Source organism: Dasypus novemcinctus, chromosome 8, assembly GCF_030445035.2.
Source record: "Dasypus novemcinctus isolate mDasNov1 chromosome 8, mDasNov1.1.hap2, whole genome shotgun sequence".
NCBI lineage: Eukaryota > Metazoa > Chordata > Mammalia > Cingulata > Dasypodidae > Dasypus > Dasypus novemcinctus.
The window spans coordinates 122,071,142-122,094,904 of NC_080680.1; the positions used below are offsets into that span (position 1 = coordinate 122,071,142).

The 23,763-nt window shown below is 45.8% G+C and overlaps 1 protein-coding gene across 2 annotated transcripts in view; it reads right to left on the reverse strand.

Moving 5' to 3' along the window:
* NR4A3 (nuclear receptor subfamily 4 group A member 3) overlaps positions 1–23,763 on the reverse strand; it is a 44,533-nt gene that overhangs the window by 13,325 nt on the left and 7,445 nt on the right. For both annotated transcript variants that reach the window (XM_058302616.2, XM_004457489.5), the window contains 4 exons: positions 20,144–20,273; positions 19,509–19,681; positions 7,028–7,227; positions 4,884–5,062 (listed from right to left, as the gene is read on the reverse strand). In XM_058302616.2, the coding sequence (XP_058158599.1) occupies positions 4,884–5,062; positions 7,028–7,227; positions 19,509–19,681; positions 20,144–20,273 (682 nt within the window). The remainder of the gene's footprint in view (positions 1–4,883; positions 5,063–7,027; positions 7,228–19,508; positions 19,682–20,143; positions 20,274–23,763) is intronic.

Consider the following 23,763-nt stretch of genomic DNA (forward strand, 5'->3'; position numbering starts at 1 on the left):
TCCTAGAGCTCAGGTTCCAATAAGACCAGGAAAAAGCCTACAGGCCAAAGACAATGGAGTCATTTTCTCACCTGATGGAAGCTCCTAGCAGGGAAGATAAAAACCATGGTAGAACATTATTTTGGTATAGTGATTTTCAAAATGGCATTTGGGCACTCAAGATTTTCCCTGCCATCTGGTCCAAAATGACCATCCCAACCTTATTTACGTCCATTACTCTCTGGGAAATGCATTCAACTCTGAGATTAGGTCATAAGATCGGGCGAGAAGGTAAAGATCACATATAATGAAAATTTCCCTTTATAACCTTTAATTTCCCCCAAAGGGCAGGAAGTGCACCCAGCTCTCACCATGAGACGCAGAGACTGCAACCCACAGCAGATTCTCTTCAGGACACCAGAGCCAGCAAGCACAATGGTGTACAAAAGAGCCTGCACTTGAAAGAATTTTCTTTCGTTCTACTGAGATCATGTATGTGATTTAATGTGCATTCAATGTGACTCCACCATATTTGCTTCCCCCCAAAGGGTGCTGAGCTGTCCCACTGCCATGCTTGTGCTATGCAGTTTCCTTGACCTGAAATGTCTTTCCTCTAGATGCCATCTCCATGGGAAGCCACTCATGACCACCACCTCCTCCATTCTTTACTCCAAAAAAAGTTAGAGGACCCTGGGCTTGCCCTGCACCGAATGTGTTTCCTGTAAGGACCTAAGCCCTAACCACCACACATAAAATTCATTGCATCATGGTTATGTATGACTTTCCAGTAGACAAGATACTTCCTGACAGCAGAATTCACGCATGGCTCATCTCTGCATCCTAGGGGCTTGACTTAATGAAAGGATATTTCTAAAATGATCATTCCACGTTGAGTTTCTGTTTGGGAGGGGGCATCTTATTTATTAAACATAATTTACTGCAACCAGACAGCATCTCACTGGTAACCCGTAAGAAGCAACTTGTTTCCATTACTCTCATGTCAGGGGTGTGACACTGGCAAAAGTGAATGGTTACGGTCCATGAACGGGGACCTAAAAAACATTTGAAAACTGCAACTGTGGGGAACTCCCTAGTCACTGTAGGGGAGGAAAATGGTCTGAAAGAAACCACTTCCTGCCCCACCTCATCACCTAGTTTTTCAGGAGGGGCCACAGAGAGAGGAGGAGGAGGAGGAGGAGGAGGAAGAAGAAAACAGAATTAGGAAAAGAAAAAGGAAAAAAAAGCAACATGTTTGTGCAAACCACCAGTACCATCCAGATTCTTAATAATTTTCCTGGAAGCAAGACCGAATAAATTTCGAAGACCCCGCTTCCCTTTCATGAGTTCTTCTCTGTGGTTCAGGAGCAGACAATTTGGGGATTGAATTTTTTGATGCCAATAGCCCAGCAGATATTTCCACAATCACATATTATGATCACTGGAGCTTATTCAGAAGTCAAGATTTCACAGGAGCCCATATTCAAATGAAAATTAATATCCGTAACAATGTGCACTGCCGTTTCCTAGGCATCGCCTTTTTTGCCATTTCCTGATGCTTTCACACATTTCAAGCCCCCTCCCAACCAGCAAGTCACAAAGAGCACTCCGAGGTGCAGAAATGAGAGAAGACGGCCATGCTTCCTGGGGGGAGGACCCCGGCACCTAAACCTGGAGTGGAACAGGACGGGAGCCGCCCTGCGGCAGAGGCCCCGAGATGATGCTGGGAGCTCTTGGTTCACTGTAAATGCTCCATAAGTGGCAGCTCACTTATTTCCATGTGATTGTCCCCCTCAAGCCTCTTTCTCAAGCATGCAAGGAACATTAACCGAACATACTGCTTTCTAAAGCCACCATGCAGTTTCCTCATGCTGCTGAGTTTGATCTGGGGCCATCCCAGGGGTTCCAAGGGGCATAATTTGAGGGGGTCTCTGACACTGTCCCTGCAAGGTCGGGAGCTTGGGTGGATGGAGTGCCTGCTCTGAATCCAGTTTGGCTACTTTGCAAATCTAATTTCATATAACCCTCACCGCCACGTCATGGCATTGATGTCATTTTCCCCATTGTACTGATGGGAAAGCAAAGTCCAGGGCAACGAAACACACAACTCAACAGCAGCAAACTAGTAAATGTGGGGTCCTGGGTTAAAACCAGATTCCAAAGACCTGGCTATGTCTGCCATGCCAAACTGCCAGCTCCCCAGGCAAGCACACCACCAACAGGAAGTGGGCTGGCACCTGTGACCTCGGCACTGCCAACCCTGGCCGAGCCTCACTCCAAACCCACCAACCAACCAACCTACCATGCTCAGGTGGGGACGCTGGGGTCCAGGGACGGGCAGGACTTGTTCAAGAACACAGAGCAAACTGGAGGCCAAGACAGAGCCAGCAGACCCCTCTTGCCTGGTCCCCGCTCCTTGCTCTCTGCCCTGGACTACCTATTTCTCCTGGAACCCCAATATCCGGGTCTCTTTGCTGCCTATGGATTTCCGCTTGAGGAGTAAACCAAGGGAAGACGGAGGCCTCAGGGGCATCCTCATGTCAGCCACGGGTCTCACACCTGGACTGGATTCTATCCTCTCAGTCTCTTTCCTGCTCTCATTCATGCTCAAAACCAACTATGAAGGAGATTTTTCTAAAATGCAAGCTTGGCCATGGTGCCGCCTGATCAAAGCCTTCTGTGGATCCCCAGCGCTCTCAAGATAAAATCCAGCATCCGCAACTAGGCGTGAAAAGTTCTTCATGCCCTGCTACTCCCCTACCCGCTGCCCCATCTTCCCTTCCCTACCATACCTACCACCACTCTGGCCGCCTTCTTGGTATTTTCTAGTTATTTCCTTCCTGAAACTCGTGACAAACGACCATACCCTCATTCATGCCCAGAATTCTCACCCCCCCGCAGTTCAGCCAGGAGACATCCTGTGCAATTACCCAGGACCATCTTGTGTTCTCTCTTTTGAGAAGACGACCCTCCCCCTGCGGGCTCTCAGCATTTTGTGTGCACCCCACACCGCCGTGGGTGCACCCAACACCTTGGGGCACGTATATTGCTTTGCACGTTCTCTCTCCTCCAGGGAGGCGTGCTACCAGCACGCAGCCCCATGCCTAGATCAGCAAACACTTGCAGATCACCTAGACCCAATGCCCATTTCCATAGAGATGTGGCAAGGTGCTGGCTTTATTTACAGAAAGCCGAGGTTGGCTTTAGAGTTTTCGTTTTAATGAACCATCCTCCATACCTTCTATTTTTGAAAGTTTAACTCTCCTAAGAAGAGTGGTAGCCCCCATCAAAAAAAAAGAGTTCCTAGGGAAGCGGACATGGCCCAGTGGTTAGGGCGTCCGTCTACCACACGGGAGGTCCGCGGTTCAAACCCCGGGCCTCCTTGACCCACGTGGAGCTGGCCCATGCGCAGTGCTGATGCGCGCAAGGAGTGCCGCACCACGCAGGGGTGTCCCCCGCGTAGGGGAGCCCCGCGCGCAAGGAGTGCGCCCCGTAAGGAGAGCTGCCCAGCGCGAAAGAAAGTGCAGCCTGCCCAGGAATGGCGCTGCACACACACAGAGCTGACACAACAAGATGACGCAACAAAAAGAAACACAGTTTCCCATGCCGCTGACAACAACAGAAGTGGACAAAGAAGACGCAGCAAATGGACACAGAGAACAGACAACTGGGGTGGGGGGAAGGGGAGAGAAATAAATAAATCTTAAAGAAAAAAAAAAAAAAAGAGTTCCTCATCTAGGACCAAAGACCAGGAGGTGGTCAGGTTCCACTTGGAATACTGAGCGAACAAGCTGGGGTGTAATTCCTAACTGCAGCACATGCCATTTCCTTCTCTTTGCCTTCATGTAAACCATCAAACGATGAATAGCCTTAGGGCACACAGATACTTCTCACTTTGGGTAACAGGTGACGTACCAAGAAGGTGCACATAAGCAGTGTGTGGGCAAATCAATGCACATTTTTGATGCATCAGAGAGAGGGCTCCGTCTGCACCGTAGATTACACTAGGTCCTCTGCGCGATTCACACCTGCCTGAAGCGCATGGTCTCTCCAGCCCAGAGGGTGTCAAATCTGAACCCTCAGTCCAACGCCCAGGTCTGGCTATCCTCTCCTGGAACCTCCACCCCATCACTGCCTCACTGGGCCTTGTGGGACCAAGAAGGGCGAGATCTTAGCAGGAAACCGGGGAAGTAAGAAGAGGCAAAGGGGGCCACGGCCTGCGTGGTGACAGCCACTGGGAGAGGACATTCCCTCTCTTACCCCATAGGCCTGTTTCCCTCTGTCAGCCTTAGGATCCTTCCCCAAGAAGTAGGAAGGGAGAGACATCTAGGAGGGGAGAAGCAGAATACGGAGACTGTAATAAAATAAATATATATTTTATGTTTCCTGAGTATGTTTTATGATTCTGGTTCTTAATTTTTAAAAGCTAAGTTGAACCACTTTTGCTTTTTACAAATGCCCAGTTTCCAGAGTCGTCTGCCAATCAAGTGTATGAAATCAGGTTGTATTTTATATGTGTGTGGCTCACTGGCTTTACTTTGGGTCACTAGCCGAGGAAGTGGGGGAGCAGGCTGGTTCAAGTCATGTTCCTTCAAAACTCCTGTGAAAATAATCCCTGAAGCAGACAGGCCAGCTACGAACAGCTGCCATGGAAATTCAGATGTCCTTGTGTCGGGTTTGCTCACAACAATTCAAAAGAGCAGAGACCCTCTTTCCTGGAATTCCACTCCAGTATCCTATAGATGCATGTTTCCTGGCTTAGACTAGGTTAAACCTAACAGACTGCAGAAAAGTGGCGGTCATTTTCTTTAATTTTCTGGTGATGGCCAAGGCCAGAATCCACCTTAAAACACAGGAAAGGCGAGAAAGGGGGGCCGATGGCTGCAGGGGTGGTAGGGGGCGCTTACCTGTCATCATGCTCAGTGCGGACAGGCACGCTAAGGCTTGGATATCAAGGTTCAGGCTCTGCAACTTTAAGGAAAAGTCTTTAATGGAGTCGAGCCACTCCCCAAATCCACGAAGGCACTGAAGTCGATGCAGGACAAGTCCACTGCAGAACACAAACTTATCTTCAGCCGTGTTTGACCTACAAGACAAGTCAGGGGGTTGGGGGGGTGGTGGTAAATGGGGGGCAGAGGCACATTAGACAGGTCTCTTCAACCTGACATCAGGAATGCACATGCCCATTCAGACTCCCCCCGCCCCATCTGTGCCCAGAGTACCACCTCTCCTTGCAATGCACCCAGGAGAGTGTCCAGTACCCCTTCGCTCTCCCTCCTTCTCTTAAATGTCAAAAACTGATGAGGCCTCAGGCCAGACACTGCAATTCTGGGGTGTAGATTCTAAAAACACCAAGTCCCTGCAAGAGCCTGATGTCAGTCCCAAACAAAAAAGTGGCTGAATGCAAAAAAGAATCTATAATTCAGATTCTCTTCTCTGCTTTTCCCAGTGGGGCTATGGGGGGTATTTCTAAATCTTCCCCAAAATTTCTATTGTGCTCATAATTGTCCCATTCTCCTCTTATGAAAGATGCCCTGGAAGTAGACTATAATGGTTCTAACTTCCAGTCGGGCATCCCTGCTTAGGCGTGTGACCTTCGGAACGCCTTGAATCTCTCTGGGCTTCCTATTCTTTATCAATAAAACAGGAATTCTAAGTGCCACCTCCTAAGGCTGCTGAGAGACTGAAATAACAGAAAGGAGGTGGAAGCCCACAGCACACAGCAAGAGCCCATCCAGCTCTAGGTGCGGCTAACATGGCCCTTGTTTGAACCTCAGCTTTCCTTTAAGTTCCAAATCTCCTGCCACGTAGTGGACGATCTTGTATTGGAGATACTCAATGCAGTATCTCTTCATTCATTCATTCATTCAGCAAGTACTTACTGAGCACCACGGAAGGGCCACTCCTGGAACCCGGCACTGGAGGAAGCTTGGTAATAGGACACCTTGGTGCCCGCCTGCCTGGAACTTACTGGCTCCTGAATCTGAGCTTTGCTATGTGTCTGCAAGATGACGGCTCTGTGGCCAGCATAGCTGGTGCATACCAGACAGGCTGTGCAGCATGCTCGCTGCTGGCACTCTAACGACAACCCCCCGGCCCTCCCCCTGCTCCCTGTGTGATGGGAGCACACAGGCCAGGAGGACTCCATCAAGAGTTCAAAACACGACCCACCCCGGCCAGAATCAAGAACACCTTAAACATTCAGATTTCCAGACTTCCTCTAAGGTCCACCAAACCCCAACAGCTGGGGAGGAGGCACAGGCACCTGCACATCAAATATTCATTTCTGGTAAGATAGCCTGAAACTAAGGAGGCAGCCGGAGGAAAAAGAGAAAGGGGGATGGAGGGGGGCAGGCAAGTTGACTATTCTTCCTATAATTTTTGGTAACATGTTGGCCCCATCTCCTAAAAATGCATAACTGAAAGGAAGCAAGGAAGATGGAATAAAAAATCTAAGTGTGGCATTTATGAAGGGAGCTGATATCCCAGCTCCTGGCCTTCTGAAAAGCCACTTTCTCTCTTCTTTTGTTCACAGAGTCCGATAGATTGAACCAGAGCTTCTGATCAAGAAGCGACTCTCAGAGTAAACACTGAGCATTGGGAAGACATGGGAGCTCTTCACAGCCCCATCTGTGTAATAAATAGTCACTTATTAAGTAGAAACCTATGAGGTAAATACAATGTTCCAAAGCAACACTTGCTCTCAGGATGGACCTTATGTACCACGAGAATCTTTCCAGAATCCTAGTCTGTTGGAGGTGCAAAGGACCTCAGAGCCCACCAAGTCCCACCTCCTCACTTTACACAGGAGGAAACGGAATGTTGGGTGACATAAATGACGTGCTCAGGGTCCTATGGCAAGTTCCCATTAGAACTGGGCCTCAAATGCAGAGCCCAGGGCTCTCTCAATTCCCTCCTGCTCAGGTTTCTGTGTCTGATCCTATTTCCTATATGCTTTTTGAGCAATTTTTGCCAATCAAAATTCAGCAGGTTTCAAACTTCTTCAACCACATACCAGTGGGCAAAAGGAAGACAAAATAATAGTGATTACCTGATGGAAAGTCTGAGAACGAACAGCTCCAAAAAGGCTGATTCTACAAGTAACGTCTGATCCTCCTTGGGGAGATCAGTAAATCCGGGAATCTTCTCGGCCCAGCTTCTGGATACGTCAATGGAGGCGGTCAGAAGGTTGTAGAACTGCTGGACGTGCTCAGCGTCTGTGCCTGCAGCAGCCTGGTCAGTGGAGCAGTACTGGAAGGCAAACCACAGAAAGCGGGGTTATTTCCAATGTATCGGGGATAACAGCATCATTTGCAGATTGGCTCTTTGAAGACTACTAATGCCCAAACCCTAACTTTTAGCTTTCATGGCTTACAAAACTCTTTCATACCCACAATCTCATTTGATTCTCACAAGGGCCCTGTGATATACGTACAGCGAATTTTACTGTGTTCACTTAAAGAAAATATTTTCAAGTCCCATTAGCACAGAGGTTGTCAACCTTGGCTGGGCACTACAACCATCTGGGGAGTTAAAAAAAAAAACACCAAAACTGGTCCCCCAGAGATCCTAATTTAATTGGTCTGAAATGGGGTGTGGACATCTGGTATTTAAAAAGCTCCCCCAGGGGAAGTGGATTTGGTTCAACTGATAGAGTGTCTGTCTACCATATGGGAGGTCCAGGGTTCAAACCCAGGGCCTCCTGACCCATGTGATGAACTGGCCCACGCGCAGTGCTGATGCGCGCAAGGGGTGCCATGCCACGCAGGGGTGCCCCCCGCATAGGGGTGCCCCATGCACAAGGAGTGTGCCCCTCTAGGAGAGCCACCCTGTGCGAAAAAACCACAGCCCACCCAGAAGTGGCACTGAACACACAGAGAGCAGATGCAGCAAGAAGATGCAGTAAAAAAGACACAGATTCCTGGTGCCGCCAAGAAGGTAAGCGGATACAGAAGAACATACAGTGAATGGACACAGGAGAGAAAACAATGGAGGAAGGATCAGGAAGGGGAGAGAAATAAATAAATAAATAAATCTTTAAAAAAAAAAAAAGCTCCCCCAGGGGATTCCCAAGGGCAGCCAGTGTTGAGAACCCTAGGGGTTTGTTTTAGCCAAGCGGCCTCCAGGGTCTAATGATGCCGCCAAAATATAACTGTCTCTAAACTGGAAGCTAAATTAACTCAGTGGTTCCCAAAGTGTGTCCCTGGACCAGTAGTAGCAGCAACCACCTGAGAACTTGCTAGAAATGAACCATTAGGGTTCCACTCCAAACCTTCAGAATCAGAAACTCTGGGGTTGAGGCCCAGCAAACTTTTATTAAGACCCCCAGGTGATTTGCATGCATGCTTACATTGAGCATCACACACTTAACTGATGGGAGGAGAGAATGATGTTTGCTTGCTGTGGATGGATTTCTATGGGATAAAACACGCCCGGGGGGTGGGGTGGTAGGCACCTTGGTAGAGCCCGGGCTGCTGTGTACCATCAGACTCAGGACCTGTGACTATTTAAATTAAATAAAATGAAATAAAATAAAAAATTCAGTTCCTTGGTCACATTAGCCTTATTTCAAGTGCTCGACGGCCACCAATGGTTAGCGGCTGCTGTTCTGGACAATACAGGGATAGAACATCCCTGCAGAAAGTGCTATTGGACTGTGCCAACTGAGAGGGTCCTAAGAGAAGGAAGGTCCACGCCAGAATAAAGTCTCTATTCAGCTCTTGGATATTCAGGTAGAGCCAGGTTTTTTCCTGAATCACTGGAGGAAAAATTTTCCTGCTTCTGGCAAGAAGATTAAGATAACAAGATAATAATTAAGGAACCAACCAACAACACAGGGACTTGAAATATCCAGAAACACTCCATAAATATGCACATCAATTCCTTGCTGCCAACAGTGCCAAAGGTGCTTTTCTCCTCCCTTCTCATTTTGATCCTTATTTTACAAAGGAGGAAACTGAGGCTCAGAGAAGCTAAGAGACTTTTTCAAGTTACATAACCAAGGAGTGGGAGAACCAGGACTTCACATCAGCCCTTTGATTTCAAGTCTTACACCTCCTGGCTGGTTACAGCTGGGACTCCACGGAGCGCTTCTGCAATCTTTTAAAGCATTCTGCTGTACTCTAATTGGAGGTCTCTAGGTATTTCTTACTCATCGGTCTGCGTTTCTGTCAACACTGCAATGATGGGCATATAATTGACCCTCAATAAATAGTTGTTAAACATTGTTTGATGAAAGAATAGTCAGGGGAGTGCCTACGTTTGCCACAATGCCCTAACCTGGCTGGAGGAGAACATTCTCAGCAGCCAGGTGCTTATTGTAGAGCTACTTTGGAGTGAGAAAATGACGCACTTGTCTTAGGAGTCTTTTTAATCTGTGCTTACCCAGAAGGCAGGCAAGATAACGAAAACAGCATTAGACAGAGAGCCCAGCTACTTTAACCCTAGTTTTGTCCTGACTCCTCATTTGAAATACAACGTAACTCAGCCATGGAGTGTGGTTGGGGTAACTTATTTCCCTGAGCCTCAGTTTTCTCCTCTGTAAAACTTCCCCAAATTTTGCTGTGATGAGTAAACATGATCATGTATGTGAAGGCTAGACACAAAGAACACACGTAACAAATGGTGACAGTGGTCGCACTGATGATGACCACAGGTTCTTGGAACCACCACTGGCCCTTGGCTTCCATATTTATAACATGGGGGAAGGGGTTGACCTGGAAGGTTTCCAATTTCCAGTCCTAACTTTCTAGGATCATTTCCTGAGTGAGTGGTAATACAGAGTGGAGGAAAGTATGGTGGGCCAGGTAGCAGCTCATGGGGTCCTTGTCCAGCCTCTGGCACTGACTTCCTGTGCAGTCTTAGGTGAGTCACTTAACCTCTCTGGAGCTGTTCGAGTCACTGAAACAGGAAGAGACTGAACTAGCCGACCCCTAAGATTCCTTTCTGCCTCCTGCGTTCCGTGATTACTGAATGTTGCTAATCATACCAGGCACGATGTTATTGCCTAGACTCTGATGCTGAGTCAACATTATTTTATTTTGAAATAGTATATGAAATGAGGAGAAAAAGATAAAGCCTACGAGACGTAAACATTCCCGGCTGGGACCAAGCAGCATCGCTCCAGCACTGACTTCCCCAAAATGACCGTGGCTTGCAACTCGACAAGCTCTCTGCTTCCAAAATTTGCTCAGAGCCCACCAGGCACTTGGTCTCCATCCAGGGACTTGGCCTCTGCTGGGCTCACATTTCACGCATCCTGCCCACGGGGAACGCAGCCCCTGCAAACCCCATGCGTGCAGTTTTCACTGGATTCCAGCAAGGAGGAAAGCCGGCAGGCTCAGCATGCCAGGCTCCAGGCAGACCCTCCAAAGCCAAACTGGGTTCAGCCTGAGCCACCGGTACCTTGGGGGTGACCGGAGGGTCAGCAACCATTGCTGGAAGAAAAGAAAAACCAAGTGTTTCCTTTACTGAACATAAAACTCAAAGAAACAGAACATTCTAGAGTCTTTCTCTGCCTGGCCTAGGTGGTTACAGAACCTCACCCAAAGGAAGACCGGACCTGGAGTTGGAACAGGTTGTCTCCCCAGTTTGCTTCTGTGCTCCCCTACATCACCCCATCTCTGGGCTAGGCAGGTTTGGGATTCACCAAAGATAATCTAGAAATATTTTTCTATTGTTCATTTCAATTGAACATAGGCCAAATGCAGAAAGACTTTTAAAATGAATTTTTTTTCGTACTTGTGCTAATTTTTTATCCCACGCTACAAGAATCATTGATCCATCAAAAATCTGGCTTTAACACTAGTCAAAGACACAGTATGACATTTACTGACAGCTAATGCCTAATGGAGCTTTCTCCCAAGTACCTAGAATGGGAATCTAGAGCATCAAACAATAGCAATCGTTATTATTTAAAATAAAACTTGTCTGCACATGAGCATTTTATTTAGCAATAAGACAGCCACACAAGTCAGAATTCAGCAACAGCGTAGAGCTAATAAGTTATGTGAATGGGAATTAAGTGAGAGTCTGTGAAAACACTGGTCTTAAAATAATCAGCAATGTATAAGGGAATGACGTGTAAGTGTATGATTCCACCTATATGAAATATATGGATTAAGCAAATTCATAGAGACAGGAAGTAAATGGGAGTTACCAGGGACTGGGGAAAAGTGATTTATGGCTTAATGGGTGCAAAATTTCTATTAGAGAAAATGGAAAAGTTTTGGTAATGGATGGTTGTGATGCTAGCACAACACTGTGAATAGAATGAATGTCACTGAATTGTACACTTTAAAATGGTTAAAACGTCAAGTTTTATGTTATATATATGTTACCACAATAAAATCAGCAATATGATGCTTTAATAGCAGAATGGAATCTAATATTTACTCCATCTCACCATCAGTCCAAGCTGAATATATAAACATCCTAAGATGTTTTCCCTTCCCTTAGAATGTTACTTTTCTTTAGGCCTTGACATCTCCAAAAATTTCAAATGTGATAATTCTATGAGCCAAGCTATGTATATATAGTCTTAGGTTCTCATGCTTTTAAAAGCGACTCTATAAAAATTGACAATGAATCTATTTTCCCCGATTTCTTTTCTTATTTAACTGACCATGACCCCTTTCAAAACAAAACAGAACAAAATGATACCACATCTCTCTTCCCACCAAGAGCATCACAGCAGTTATATATGTACTTTCTCTCTCCAGCACTGGAGTGTAAGCCCCATGAGGGCAGGAGCTTTTGTCTTCTTCAGAAATCTGCCCCCTGCCTAGAAGAGTGCCTGATAACCGGTAGCCAGTCAACAAATATTCGTTAAATAAATTAGTTGCTTGCTGGAAAATTTATATCTCTATTGCATATCCTTTCCCAACCTCTGATAAGGCTAGGGAATTCAGGGCTAACAGAATGGTTCTTATTGAACTATATCGGCAGTTCTCGAAACTAAGCGTGCCCAAGACTCATAAGGCATTTGTTAGAATATAAATTCCTGCCTGCCTCCTTTCCCCCAACGCTCTCCCAATTCCGATTTGGAAGGTCGGAATGTGGCCCAGGAATCTGCATTCTTATACAATCACACCAGCTCTTTCTGATAGAGAGTCCGGGCACCATGCTTTGGGAAACAAGGAACTGAGTCCACAGTGGAACTCCAGCTGGGATAATGGCCAGAGGGCACGGAAATGAGAGGCTGGAAGAGATTAGGTGAGCCTGCTTTGTCCCAACCCCTCATCATTGAGAGGAGGAAACAGGCCCGCAGAGGGGCAGGAAGTGGCCTGAAATCATCTAGTGAATTAGCAGCAACTTTGGAGAGTCTTCTGAACAGCCTCCCAAAGCACTCTTTCTGCAGGGTCCTCACGCCGCCTCCTTTGAAAGGTGCACCATGGCTAGCCACGATGCTGCTTAGGCTGTTGTGCTAACACGTCCCAGGGCCGTTTGCTGGTGCCTGGTCTCATCTGAGCAGGATTTCTTGTACTTGGAGTCTGGTACTACACTAAGCGGCAGCGGTTACCAGAACACATCCTAGAGAGCTGAAAAATACTTGAAACGACCAGCTAATGGGGGCCTTAAGTATATTTTCTCAGTAGTTGTGCCGGCTCTGAAGCCCAGCTCAGGATCTCCATACACTTGAATTGCTAAATTAAAAGCAACTGTGGGGCATAGAATAGCAACATTTCGAGAATAAACAAATCAAACGTGACATGTTTTGACTGCACTAGATACACAAGGATCTGAGCTCACTCTTGAAAGAGAGGGGTTTGGCGCAAAGGAGAAGGGAAGGTTCCAGGGCGAGAAGGCCTCACGGAGCTCAGGAGCTCTCTTTCTGGCCTCTGAGACATTCATTCTCTCTGTGATTTGGAACAAAACTCCTCCAGCAACCTTCCCCAACCACTCACTAAGGCACCTGTGATGGCATGTGAAGATGAACGCATACAGGTGGGGCAAACATCCTCTCCGTTCTCGATTTACCTGATTCACTGGAGCAAGTGAGTGCCTTTCATAAATTGTCTTACTGAATTCAACTCGGCTAGGTAAATTTCTCTTTAACATGTAAGAAACTATGCACGTGCACCAAAAGAATGGTGACTGCTGAAGAGTGGGATTATGCAGTTGTAAAGGAGACGTTAGTTTTTTACTTGACCTACTTCTAAAAGGTTTGCATTTTTAGAAACCAGAAGGAATGCGTGTTTATTGTGATTTTTTAAAAATTCAATAACGCTTTTTTTTTTTAATGTAAGAAATTGCCATTAGATAGAAATGGCATGAAACAGAATTGTACTACCTTGTGTGATGAGATCTGGATCTAATCCTAGCTCTGCTACTGACCACAGGCAAGCCACTGGATTCCTTTTTGCCTTAATTTACTCCTCTGAAAACATGGGGCTTGGATTAGATGCATTCAAAGTCACTCCAGTTCTATGAACTTGTAAATAGACAACTCTAAGGGAAGCTACAATGAAAACTGCATTTTAATGGATGACATCCGTGAAAACATTACTGAAACCATATTTTATACCATACAAAGCTAGGGCTTAATTGAAATTATGTAAGACCATATGAGACAGTGGCTGGCTTAAAGTAGGCCCTCAATTAGTTCATTTAGTTTCATCCATTTTATGTGCTCATGTTTTGATAGGGGAAAAAAGCAAGTTCAATCTTATAAAATAACAACTTACTTAACACACTTATTCCTATATGTACATGTTTATTAGTTAGGGTTCTCCAGAGAAACAGAACCAACAGGGTATCTCTATATATGTATATGTATATGTATATGTATATCTATATCTATATCTACATAGTTGGTACAAAGAGTGTCGTTTTTTTTGAGAGTGGTTCTTGAGAAACAGAACCTTAAGGATGAGATTTCTGAATTGGTTCTGGGGCTTTGGATCTGATTAGATTAAAAGCCATTACTTTCTGGATCACAGAGTGGTTCAACAATGGCAATGGAGGAATACTGGTATAGGATACCATTGACAGGTGATATATGGCTGACAGGGAGCTGTACAGAACATATGTCCAGGGTGCATGGTAACGTTTGGATATACTCATAGTGGCAACAATTAAAAACCACAGCAGGGGGGGTACTGGGTTCCTGGACAGTGGTGTTCTGTCGTGGTCCCTAGGGGAGCAGCGACAGTCTCCCAGGTGCAGCGGCGGGGACCGGGAGGAAGTGAGGGTTCAACAGTGAGCCCCTGACGCTAATGACTATGCTTGTGCGCTGATAAGCCTAAAATAAGAACAAGGCCTAGAGTAGCATTGTGCCTGGGAATTTCCTCCTGTCAGCCTTCATGTTACTCAAATGTGGCCAGTCTCGAAGCCAAACTCAGCATGTAAATGCAATGCCTTCCCCCCAGCGTGGGACATGACACCCGGGGATGAGCCTCCCTGGCACCGAGGGACCACTATCAACTACCAACTGATGATGCAACTGGAAAATGACCTTATACGGAAGGTTCAATGTGAATCAGCAGAATATCCCTGTCTACATAAAATAACATGACTTTAAAATGCTGTTTGACCTAAAGTAAGGGGGAAATGGAAAGGAGAAATGAGTTTATATGGCTACGAGTCTCTAAAAAAGAGTCTGGAGGCTGTCAGAAGGATTGCCCGTATGCACAACTGAGCAGAGTCTGAAAGACAGATAAAGCAGATACAACCCCCAGGTATTGGTTCCTTTGAGGGCTAAAGAGACCCATGGGAGTTATGGTCATGGCCGATGGGGTTAACTACCAGGTCAGATGGCCCCTCTTTGGAACTGGTGTTTATGTGTGATGAATCTGGACTCAGATGAGATCTCTCTTCATAAGACTTTCATGCTAATGTGCTGGAGTTGCAGTTAGTGTTGGGGTTTAAGATATATTTAGGGGATTTGAATCTCTGGACTGACAATGTGATAGCCAGGTCCTGAGCCTCAACAGACTCCAGCACCTACAATCTGATTTATTAGGCTCACCACACTCAGCTAAGATGGAGTTGAAGAAGAACAACCACCACACCATGGAGCCTAGAGTGATTACAACTGAAAGTGGGAGGATTGCATCCAGCATCCATGTGGAATCTGAGCCTCCTCTTGACATAGAGGTGCAATGGACACAACCAATCCAATGTCCACATGGAAAAGGTGGCATTGGATTGGGAAAAGTGGACATGATGGCTGATGGGTATGGGGAAAGGCAGGAAGAGATGAGAGGTGGAGGCGTCTTTGGGACATGGAGCTGCCCTGGATGGTGCTTCAGGGGCAATCACCGGACACTGTAAATCCTCACAGGGCCCACTGGATGGAATGGGGGAGAGTATGGGCCATGATGTGGACCACTGACCATGAGGTGCAGAGGTGCCCAAAGATGTACTTGCCAAATGCAATGGATGTGTCATGATGATGGGAATGAGTGTTGCTGGGGGGGGGGGGAGAGGTGTGGTGGGGGTGGTGGGGTTGAATGGACCTCATATATATATATTTTTAATGTAATATTATTAAAAAGTCAATAAAAAAATTTACTAAAAAAAAAAAAGCCATTACTATTTCCAATGATCAAGATGGCACTGAGGCGGCAGACTTGGCCCAGTGGTTAGAGCGTCCGTCTACCACATGGGAGGTCCGCGGTTCAAACCCTGGGCCTTCTTGACCTGTGTGGAGCTGGCCCACATGCAGTGCTGATGTGCACAAGGAGTGCCGTGCCACGCAGGGGTGTCCCCTCGTAGGGGAGCCCCACGTGCAAGGAGTGCGCCCTGTAAGGAGAGCCACCCAGCGTGAAAGAAAGTGCAGCCTGCCCAGGAATGGTGCCGCACACACGGAGAGCTGACACAACGGGATGACCAACAGGACAATGCAACAAAAAGAAACACAGATTCCTGTGCCACTGACAACAACAGAAGCGGACAAAGAACAAGACCCAGCAGATGGACACAGAGAATAGACAACTGGGGTGGGCGAAGGGGAGAGAAATAAATAAATTAAAAAATATTTTTTTTAAAAAAAAAGATGTCACTGAGAGATCAGAGCATGAATTGGCAACAGAGATGCCCAAAATATCACCATTGGATACTCCTGTTTAAATGCTTATAACCTGCCACAACATGTATATACAGTCACTTGCATTTAGGGACTGTAGGTGAACCCCAGAATCATAAAATCTTAGAGCTGGAAGGGACTCGGTATCATTCTAAACAATCCCCCTCCGAGTAAGGAACCCATTACATGTTCTCCTTTACTACTTCCAGTGTCCATGGCCTCCTGCTCCGGGCAGCTGTCCCGGCCAAGAGAGCTTGTCCTCGGTGTGAGCTGGAAGGGGCTCCCTCTGGCTCCCTCTAGGTGTGCCCTTGGGAACAACAGCTCTCTTTGCCCCTGGGCAGCCCGTGCAAAATTCCAAGAGGTTTCTAGTGCCCCGAGTCTTCTCCCCTGCTGTCCACACATTTCCATTGCCTCCAACCATCCCTTACAAGTCTACAGAAATGCTATGTCCACACCCCTCCTCTTAAGTGCCAGGATGGAAGTGAATTCCATTCTTGAAGTGCGGTCTGATCAGGACAGCCTATGGGACCATCACCAAGTGCGTCCTGGTCCCCAGACTTCTCTACTACAGCCCGACGGTACTTAGACCCCTCTCTACCACCGCGCACATTCTTTGTTGGTTCATATTTTGTGTACGGAATACACTCCCCAGATCTTTTTTAGCATGAACCACTGACAAGCCAAGGCTCACCCATTTTTTTTTCATACTAAACGCTGAGCTCCACGTTTATTCTTAACTTCCATGGTGATGGTTTCAGCCCATCCTGTTCCAACCTGTCGAAATCACTTTGAATGTTGATACTGACATCCATCATATTAGCGATCCCTCCCAGCTTTCTGTCATCTGCAAATGTGATCAGCATGCCTTCTATGTCTTCATCCAAGTTTTTGATGAAAACTCACTGTATTTTTTTTAAAGTCTTTTAATTTAATTGATTTTGGTCCAATTTTTGATAATTCTGTAAAACTATCTAAAAGCCAGAGAATCCAAGCTGGGGGGTTCAACCTGATTCCAAAACAATACTATTAAAATAAATATGCTTTGCAAAATTGAGCCGGGCCCCAAAGGTAGTATCAACGTGACCCCGACTCTGGCATGGTCAATCCGCTATTTTGGATAATGCTAACAATTAAATTGGATAAATGTTTGTTGAAGAGGATGATGACTCTAGCTGAACACACTGAATGGTGCAGAGACAAGCAAACACACTGGATCAATTCTTCACTGTGGAGACAGTTCCTAGTCGGGACAACTCGAAGTGCTGGGGAATGTTTGTCACTGAATAACTGATTAGGCTACGTGGACCAATAATTGGATAATGGGGGACAAAAAAGCACTTTTGAGCCTGAATTCTCTGGCCCTAGTAGTGATTTCAATATGCCCTGCAGCCAAGGCCCTGGCAGTCCAGAGAGGCTTCCTTAATTCATTAATAAGAGAGGCCAGGGATGCCTCAGGGAGGGAGGAAAATTTGTTTTGTTTTTGAGGTACCAGGGATTGAACCCAGGATCTCATATACGGGAAGAAGGAGCTCAACCACTGAGCTACATCTGCTCCCCGAGGAAGGGTCTTTAATCCCAAAAGCTTTTGCAGTACCTACTCTCTCTGAATCCAGAGAAGCAATGAAGCCTGGTGTTTGCAAACACAGACTTTGGGGTCCAGGGCACTTGTCTTTTAACTCTAGCTCTGATGCCTATTAGCTGTATGACGTTGGGCAAGTCATTCCTTTAGCCTCTCCGAGTTTCAGTTTCCTGGTCTGGGAAACAGAGATCACAATACTTACCTTGCTCTACAGCATCTGGCATGCTGGCTGGGTCCAGGAGAAAACATACTGGGCATTGTGCTAAAACTCTGACCTCTTATTTAATCCTCACAAGCAACCTTGGGAGGTAGATATATTATTACCCCCATATCACAGATGAGGAAACTGAGGTATGAAGAAGCCTAATCACTCGCTCAAGGTTGCCCAGCTAGTAAATGATGTCGCTGGGATGTTAATCAAAACCTGCGTGATTCAGAAACCTAAGCCCTTGACTCCTGCGTGATTCTACTACGCTAGCATTTCATACTTGACGGTAGTCAAGAGGCACTCCTCGTCATCAGAAGAAAGGTCCTCAGTCTTTGGTGCTAAGGATCTACCATGCTTCTCAAGGAAAACCTTGAGATCGAGTCAGGGGATGAGGCCTCACAGCCTGTAACAAGGGCAACGATGAGGAAAAGAGGGTCCCAGGGGATACACCAGTCATCCCCTCCTATCTGTCAACACTGCAACCCAACAGGAGAGCACAGAGCAGAGCACGCTCACCCAAGCACTCTCTTTGCCAACAGTTCACCAGAAGCTTGAAATGTGGACTAGACCTGGCGGGGGGCGGGTGCAACATGGTAGTAGCTGCCAAAGCAGACCAACTGCTGGGGACCCCTGGACTGGCGTCTCTCTCACCTGGGTGCAAACTGTGCTTCTCAGCTTCCTTGTCTCTGAGGGAGGAAGAACTATTCCTACAGTTCAATGCTGTCAAAAGGGTTAAATGAGGCAATACACCATGATGCTACTAATAGCCTCTTGCCTGGCAAGCAGCACATAGAAATTGCTCGGTTATCCTTATCTTTCCTTTCCTCCTCGGCAGAGACCGTGTTGCTTTTCTAAGTCCTGTGAAAAACTGACTACAAGTCATGTTCATACATTAGCTCAGAAAATCCTTTCTCATAGTTCTTCTCTGCATTATCAAAGTTTGGGGGAATAAGCAGAATACAAACTGTAGAGATTTTACTACACCCCCTTTGAAATGAAAATGTTGCTATGGTTTGGTTGATCTCAATAACATCACGGATAGTCCCTTATGGTTTTCTAGACACTGTCATGACCCTCCTTCTTGGGCGACTAATGTTCATGACAGCCCTGTGAGGTTAAATATTATAATCGTCTCTGCTGCAGGGAGGAGGGCAAGAGCAGGAGCCACCTGACACAGGTAGGAAGTGCCAGAGGCAGTGTTCCATGCCAGGACTCCCGTCACCTCCGGTGTCAAGGCCAGAGCCCCCTCCCCTCCAGCAGCAGTCTAATGCCTCTGAGTAAGCAGCTGATCAATCAAGGCCAATGCCATTGGGAAATTGCCTTATGGCTATCTTGAGGTTCACCCAGAAGGTCTGATTCCAAAATGAGAAAACCGGTAGTCACTTTGTCTAGAGTGGGAGCGAAACCTATCGATTGTAATTCACCTGTGCAGATTTTCACTTGGCACAACAGCAAGAATCCTACGACAATGGGTATGACAGGTGCAACACAGTCAGGGTCATTAATAAAGGCATTTAGCGATCCAGTAAGGCAAACATTATTTGGCGTAATGGGTGCGCTGAATTGCTAAATGAAATGAGAAGTACAGGGAAAGTATGAACACTGCCCAGGCAAGATGCCAGCAAAGTGCCAAGCACAAAGGCACTCAAGCTGCGCTTACTGGTAGCAAAGGAGAGACCCTGCTCATCCATTTGAAAGCAAGGCATCATAAAACTTACTCTGGAATAATCAAGATCTCTGGGTGTTGAGTCTGTTAAAGCTCGGACAAGAGCGTTCATCATACAGACGGACGGAGAAGGCGGCGAGGGCTGAGAAGGCTCCTGCTGCAGCGGGCTCTTTGGTTTGGAAGGCAGCCGACCTCGCCTCCCTTTCAGGCTATCTGTACGGACAACTGATGCCGAGAGAAAGAAAGGAAGAAATCTTCAAAGATGTCCAGGAACGGCCATCCATCACAGAAAGCAATCAAAACACACTGCAGTCACATAATCATCAATGGGCCCGACCCTTTACAAGTGGCAGTAAGTTTGGGAGGATATTCACGCGGTGATTTAATTAGAGTTGAAACAAGGGGTACAAAAGCCACGTCGTCCTTAGATCTGGCCGTGGACTAGCCCTAAAACCCCCTTCTTAAATAGAACACACCTGTTTGAACACAAGCTCTTTAAAGAGTTTGAGAAAATAGAAGAAGCAGCCCTCAGTTATTTTTAAATGAAAATAGACACCATGAAAAGAAATCATTGAAGGGACAAAGGAACGAGGAAAATTTACTTTCCCAGGGTAAAAATGAAAAATTGTTTCAGCGGAACCTGAAAATACATGAGAGCAAACTGGAATAGATGCATCATACCCTTACCTTCTTTAACCATGCCGACGCTGAGACACTTCTGAAATCGACAATACTGGCATCGGTTTCGACGTCTCTTGTCTACTGGACAGTTTTTATTTGCCAGGCAAACATATTTTGCATTTTTCTGCACCGTTCTCTGAGAAAATACAATACCAAGATAGTCAACTAATAGTTTCTGGAACGAGGTAGGACCTGACAAGATGTATTTTAATTACAATGTGAAGAGTGACAGTGCAATTCGTATAATTAGATAAATTTAATTTCCTAACACGCTAGCCTGCAGGAAAAACAATTTTATTAGTGTTAGCTGCTGACAATGAAAATCATCTCGGATTGTTCTGAAGCAAGTCCCAGGAGAGGGCTACCTCTGAATGATAAAATCATATCTGAAATTACCAGGTCAACATATCATACCTTGGAGGATTAGATTATCTCCACTTTTAATATCCCTTTGGGAACAATTTTCTACTTGTTCCACTCCCCTGATTATTGCTGACCTTATTAAAATAAAATAAAAATTATCTGGGATGTACTTTGCTATCACTACTGTAAGTCAAATCTCACAGTAACTGGTTTTGTTACCCAAAAGGGATGAAATCATAAAAAGCAAAATCTGGACTTGTGTAGTTAAAACATACGTGAAATAAGGTTTTCACGCCAAAAAAGTTATTGACTCAGCCTTGTAGTATGTTTTATTTTTAAAAAGAACATATATGGCAAACATACATGGTTTTTTAAAGCAAAAAATCTTAAAATTTAACACTAAAAACCACCCAAGAGAGGAAAAAGAAAACAAAAGGAAATAAAGAATAAAAGAAGTACGAGTCATATATTTCCAATGAAAATTTCCATTAATACATCATACCAGAAATGACTACTGGCACAGACACCAACATAGCAATATTGTGAAAGGCAAAAAAACCTTGAGATAGGATATAAAATACTGTTGCTTATTTTAAAAACTCATGTGTTATTTAAAAATGGCACCCGGAAAATAATTAAACACATTTTATGCTCCAAATTTAAAAGAATGCTTGATTTTTAAAAATTAAACGCTTTTGTGCAAATGGGTGTATATTTGCCACTTAAGGTGAAAACTTTCAGAAATTACCTGGGTCTATGCAACTGCAAACAGAGCAGAAGGTTGAAACTTATTTGAAAATTATCTGGGCTGTATATAAAAAAGAGACCCAGGTAACTGGGCTTCCTGGTCAATTTATTCTCTTTGGAATTCTAGATTTACTTTCAACCTTTACTTTCAGTCGTCCTCAATTCCCATATCACAGTTTCACCCTATCACTTTTTAATTTCATTGCAAAGGGACAATTTCCAAACTGCTTGCATAAAACTTAAATAAAAAAAAAAATCTAACAAAGCCACCGTATCTCAAACCTAAGGTCATTTCCCCAGTCTTAGTATGTTATTGTAGCTTAAAATGCAAAATGCTGAAACACAAACATATTCCTGAGTTCCCAGCAGCATTTAAATTCTCAGCAGCCTTTCAAAGTAGAAACAATGAACGAAGCTTTCTTTCATTGAACATGCAGTCATTTCTAAAACTCTGCAGCTTGCCACCACCCTCAAAACCACATGTCCATTTGAGTGCTGGTGGCATTTTGCTTCAGGTACACATTTTCCCAATACCTCCGAAACCTTCCCCACACTCGTGTGCCTGCACAGTTTAAGGACAGGGAGAGATCGTTACGGTTCAGTCACTGGATTCCCGTCATTAACTGCACTTCATGTCACATTTTTAAAGAATTCAATTTAATGGTAGAAAGCCACTGGGTAAAACCTGTTCCCATTGCCTTAATTAACAGATCTGTGGGGTGGTTCGCCCCCCTCCAACCCCCACCCCTTTCAAATATAGATTTGTTTTCAAGGGATGGCTGGAGGAAAGGGAAGCTGTTGGGGAACACTTAATTGACATTTCTAGACTCGGAATGGATTGCCACTCCTGTATTTTGGTCAACTCTCAGTTATTCAGGAGTGATTATATTTGGTATTATTTATGCTTCATTTTTTTTTTCTTTCCCCCTTTTCTGCTGCCCATTTCACTGCCCTTCGGTATTTCTACAGGGTGCTGTGAAAATCAAATGTACTAAAGCATTGCAGTTACCTGAAAGTAGCTCTAGTGAAGCTTGAATAGTTATGGTAGGGAAAGAATGGCTAAAACTGAGGGTTCTAGTTTTAAAACACCGTAACCCTGCATACCTGTACAGCACTTAACATACTGGACAAGTTTTTTCTCATTTATCTGAAGAATTCAATTAATCATATAATTCCTACACCTAGATCAAAAATAACTGTTGCTGGGTACACCTGTGTAACATGTACCTTTTTTCAAATGCTTGGTAGTTTTCATTTAATGACAAACTGTTGTTTCATGGCAACTGAGATGATAAAAAGTGCTTTCTTTACATGCATTATCTCATTTCATACTCCCGCCCTTCTTTGACTGTTAGTCACTGAAAGGAGACCTGAGGCCTGGAAAGAAGGGTCATGCTCAGTGTCATCCAATTGGCAGGTGAGTCTCCTGACTCCAATTCCAGCATGTTTCAGATACATCCTTTTTTTTTTTTTTTTAAGATTTATTTATTTATTTTTTATTGACTTTGTAATAATATTACATTAAAAATATATATGTGAGGTCCCATTCAACCCCACCCCCTCAGATACATCCTATAGGCCTCCCAAATCCTAGCTACCCAATCAGCATCCCGCCCCCCCTCTACCTCACCCCACCTGCCGGGAGGTCACCTGGGGGCTGGCACATGCCTGCCAAAGGATAGGGAGGCAAAGCGTGAAGCGCCTGATGGAGTCCAGGAGTCAAGAGCAAGATGCAGAGTCAGGAGAGAAGCAAACCTTTGCCCAGACCCCTGAGCTGTGGAAAGAGCACTGAGCTCAGGAGTCAGGACCAGCCGTGGCTGTGTCCTGAGCGGCCTCGTGGCTGTACAGCCCATCACAGGCGTCTCGCCTCTCCGGGCTTGGGCCTCCTCACAGGTAAAGCTGAAGCCCGTCCCACCCACGAAACCCTCCTTCCTCCTCCGGGTCTCTGGGGTCCTGGCAATGTCCCCTCGGGGCCACGTGGGAGGACAGAGGTGGGGAAGGGCTCCCAGAGGAAAGAGTAGGTGGGTGGCACCCCAACTCCTCTCCTCTATGGAGGGTGCTGCCCTGTGGAGCAGTGAAAAGGACCTGCACAGGAAGTGGGCTTGGCGTCCGTCTACCACATGCAAGGTCTGCGGTTCAAACCCCAGGCCTCCTTGACCGGTGTGGAGCTGGCCCACACGCAGTGCTGATGCGCGCAAGGAGTGCCCTGCCACTCAGGGGTGTCCCCGCGTAGGGGAGCCCCATGCGCAAGGAGTGCACCCAGTAAGGAGAGCCGCCCAGCGCCAAAGAAAGTGCAGCCTGCCTAAGAATGGCGCTGCCCATACAGAGAGCTGACATAAGATGACGCAACAAAAAGAAACACAGATTCCCAAGCCGCTGACAACAAAAATGGACAAAGACGACGCAGCAAACAGACACAGAGAACAGACAACCGGGGTAGGGCAGGGGAGAGAGAAGGGGAGAGAAATAAATAAATAAATAAATTTTTTAAAAAAGGACCTGCGCTTTGGGGTCAC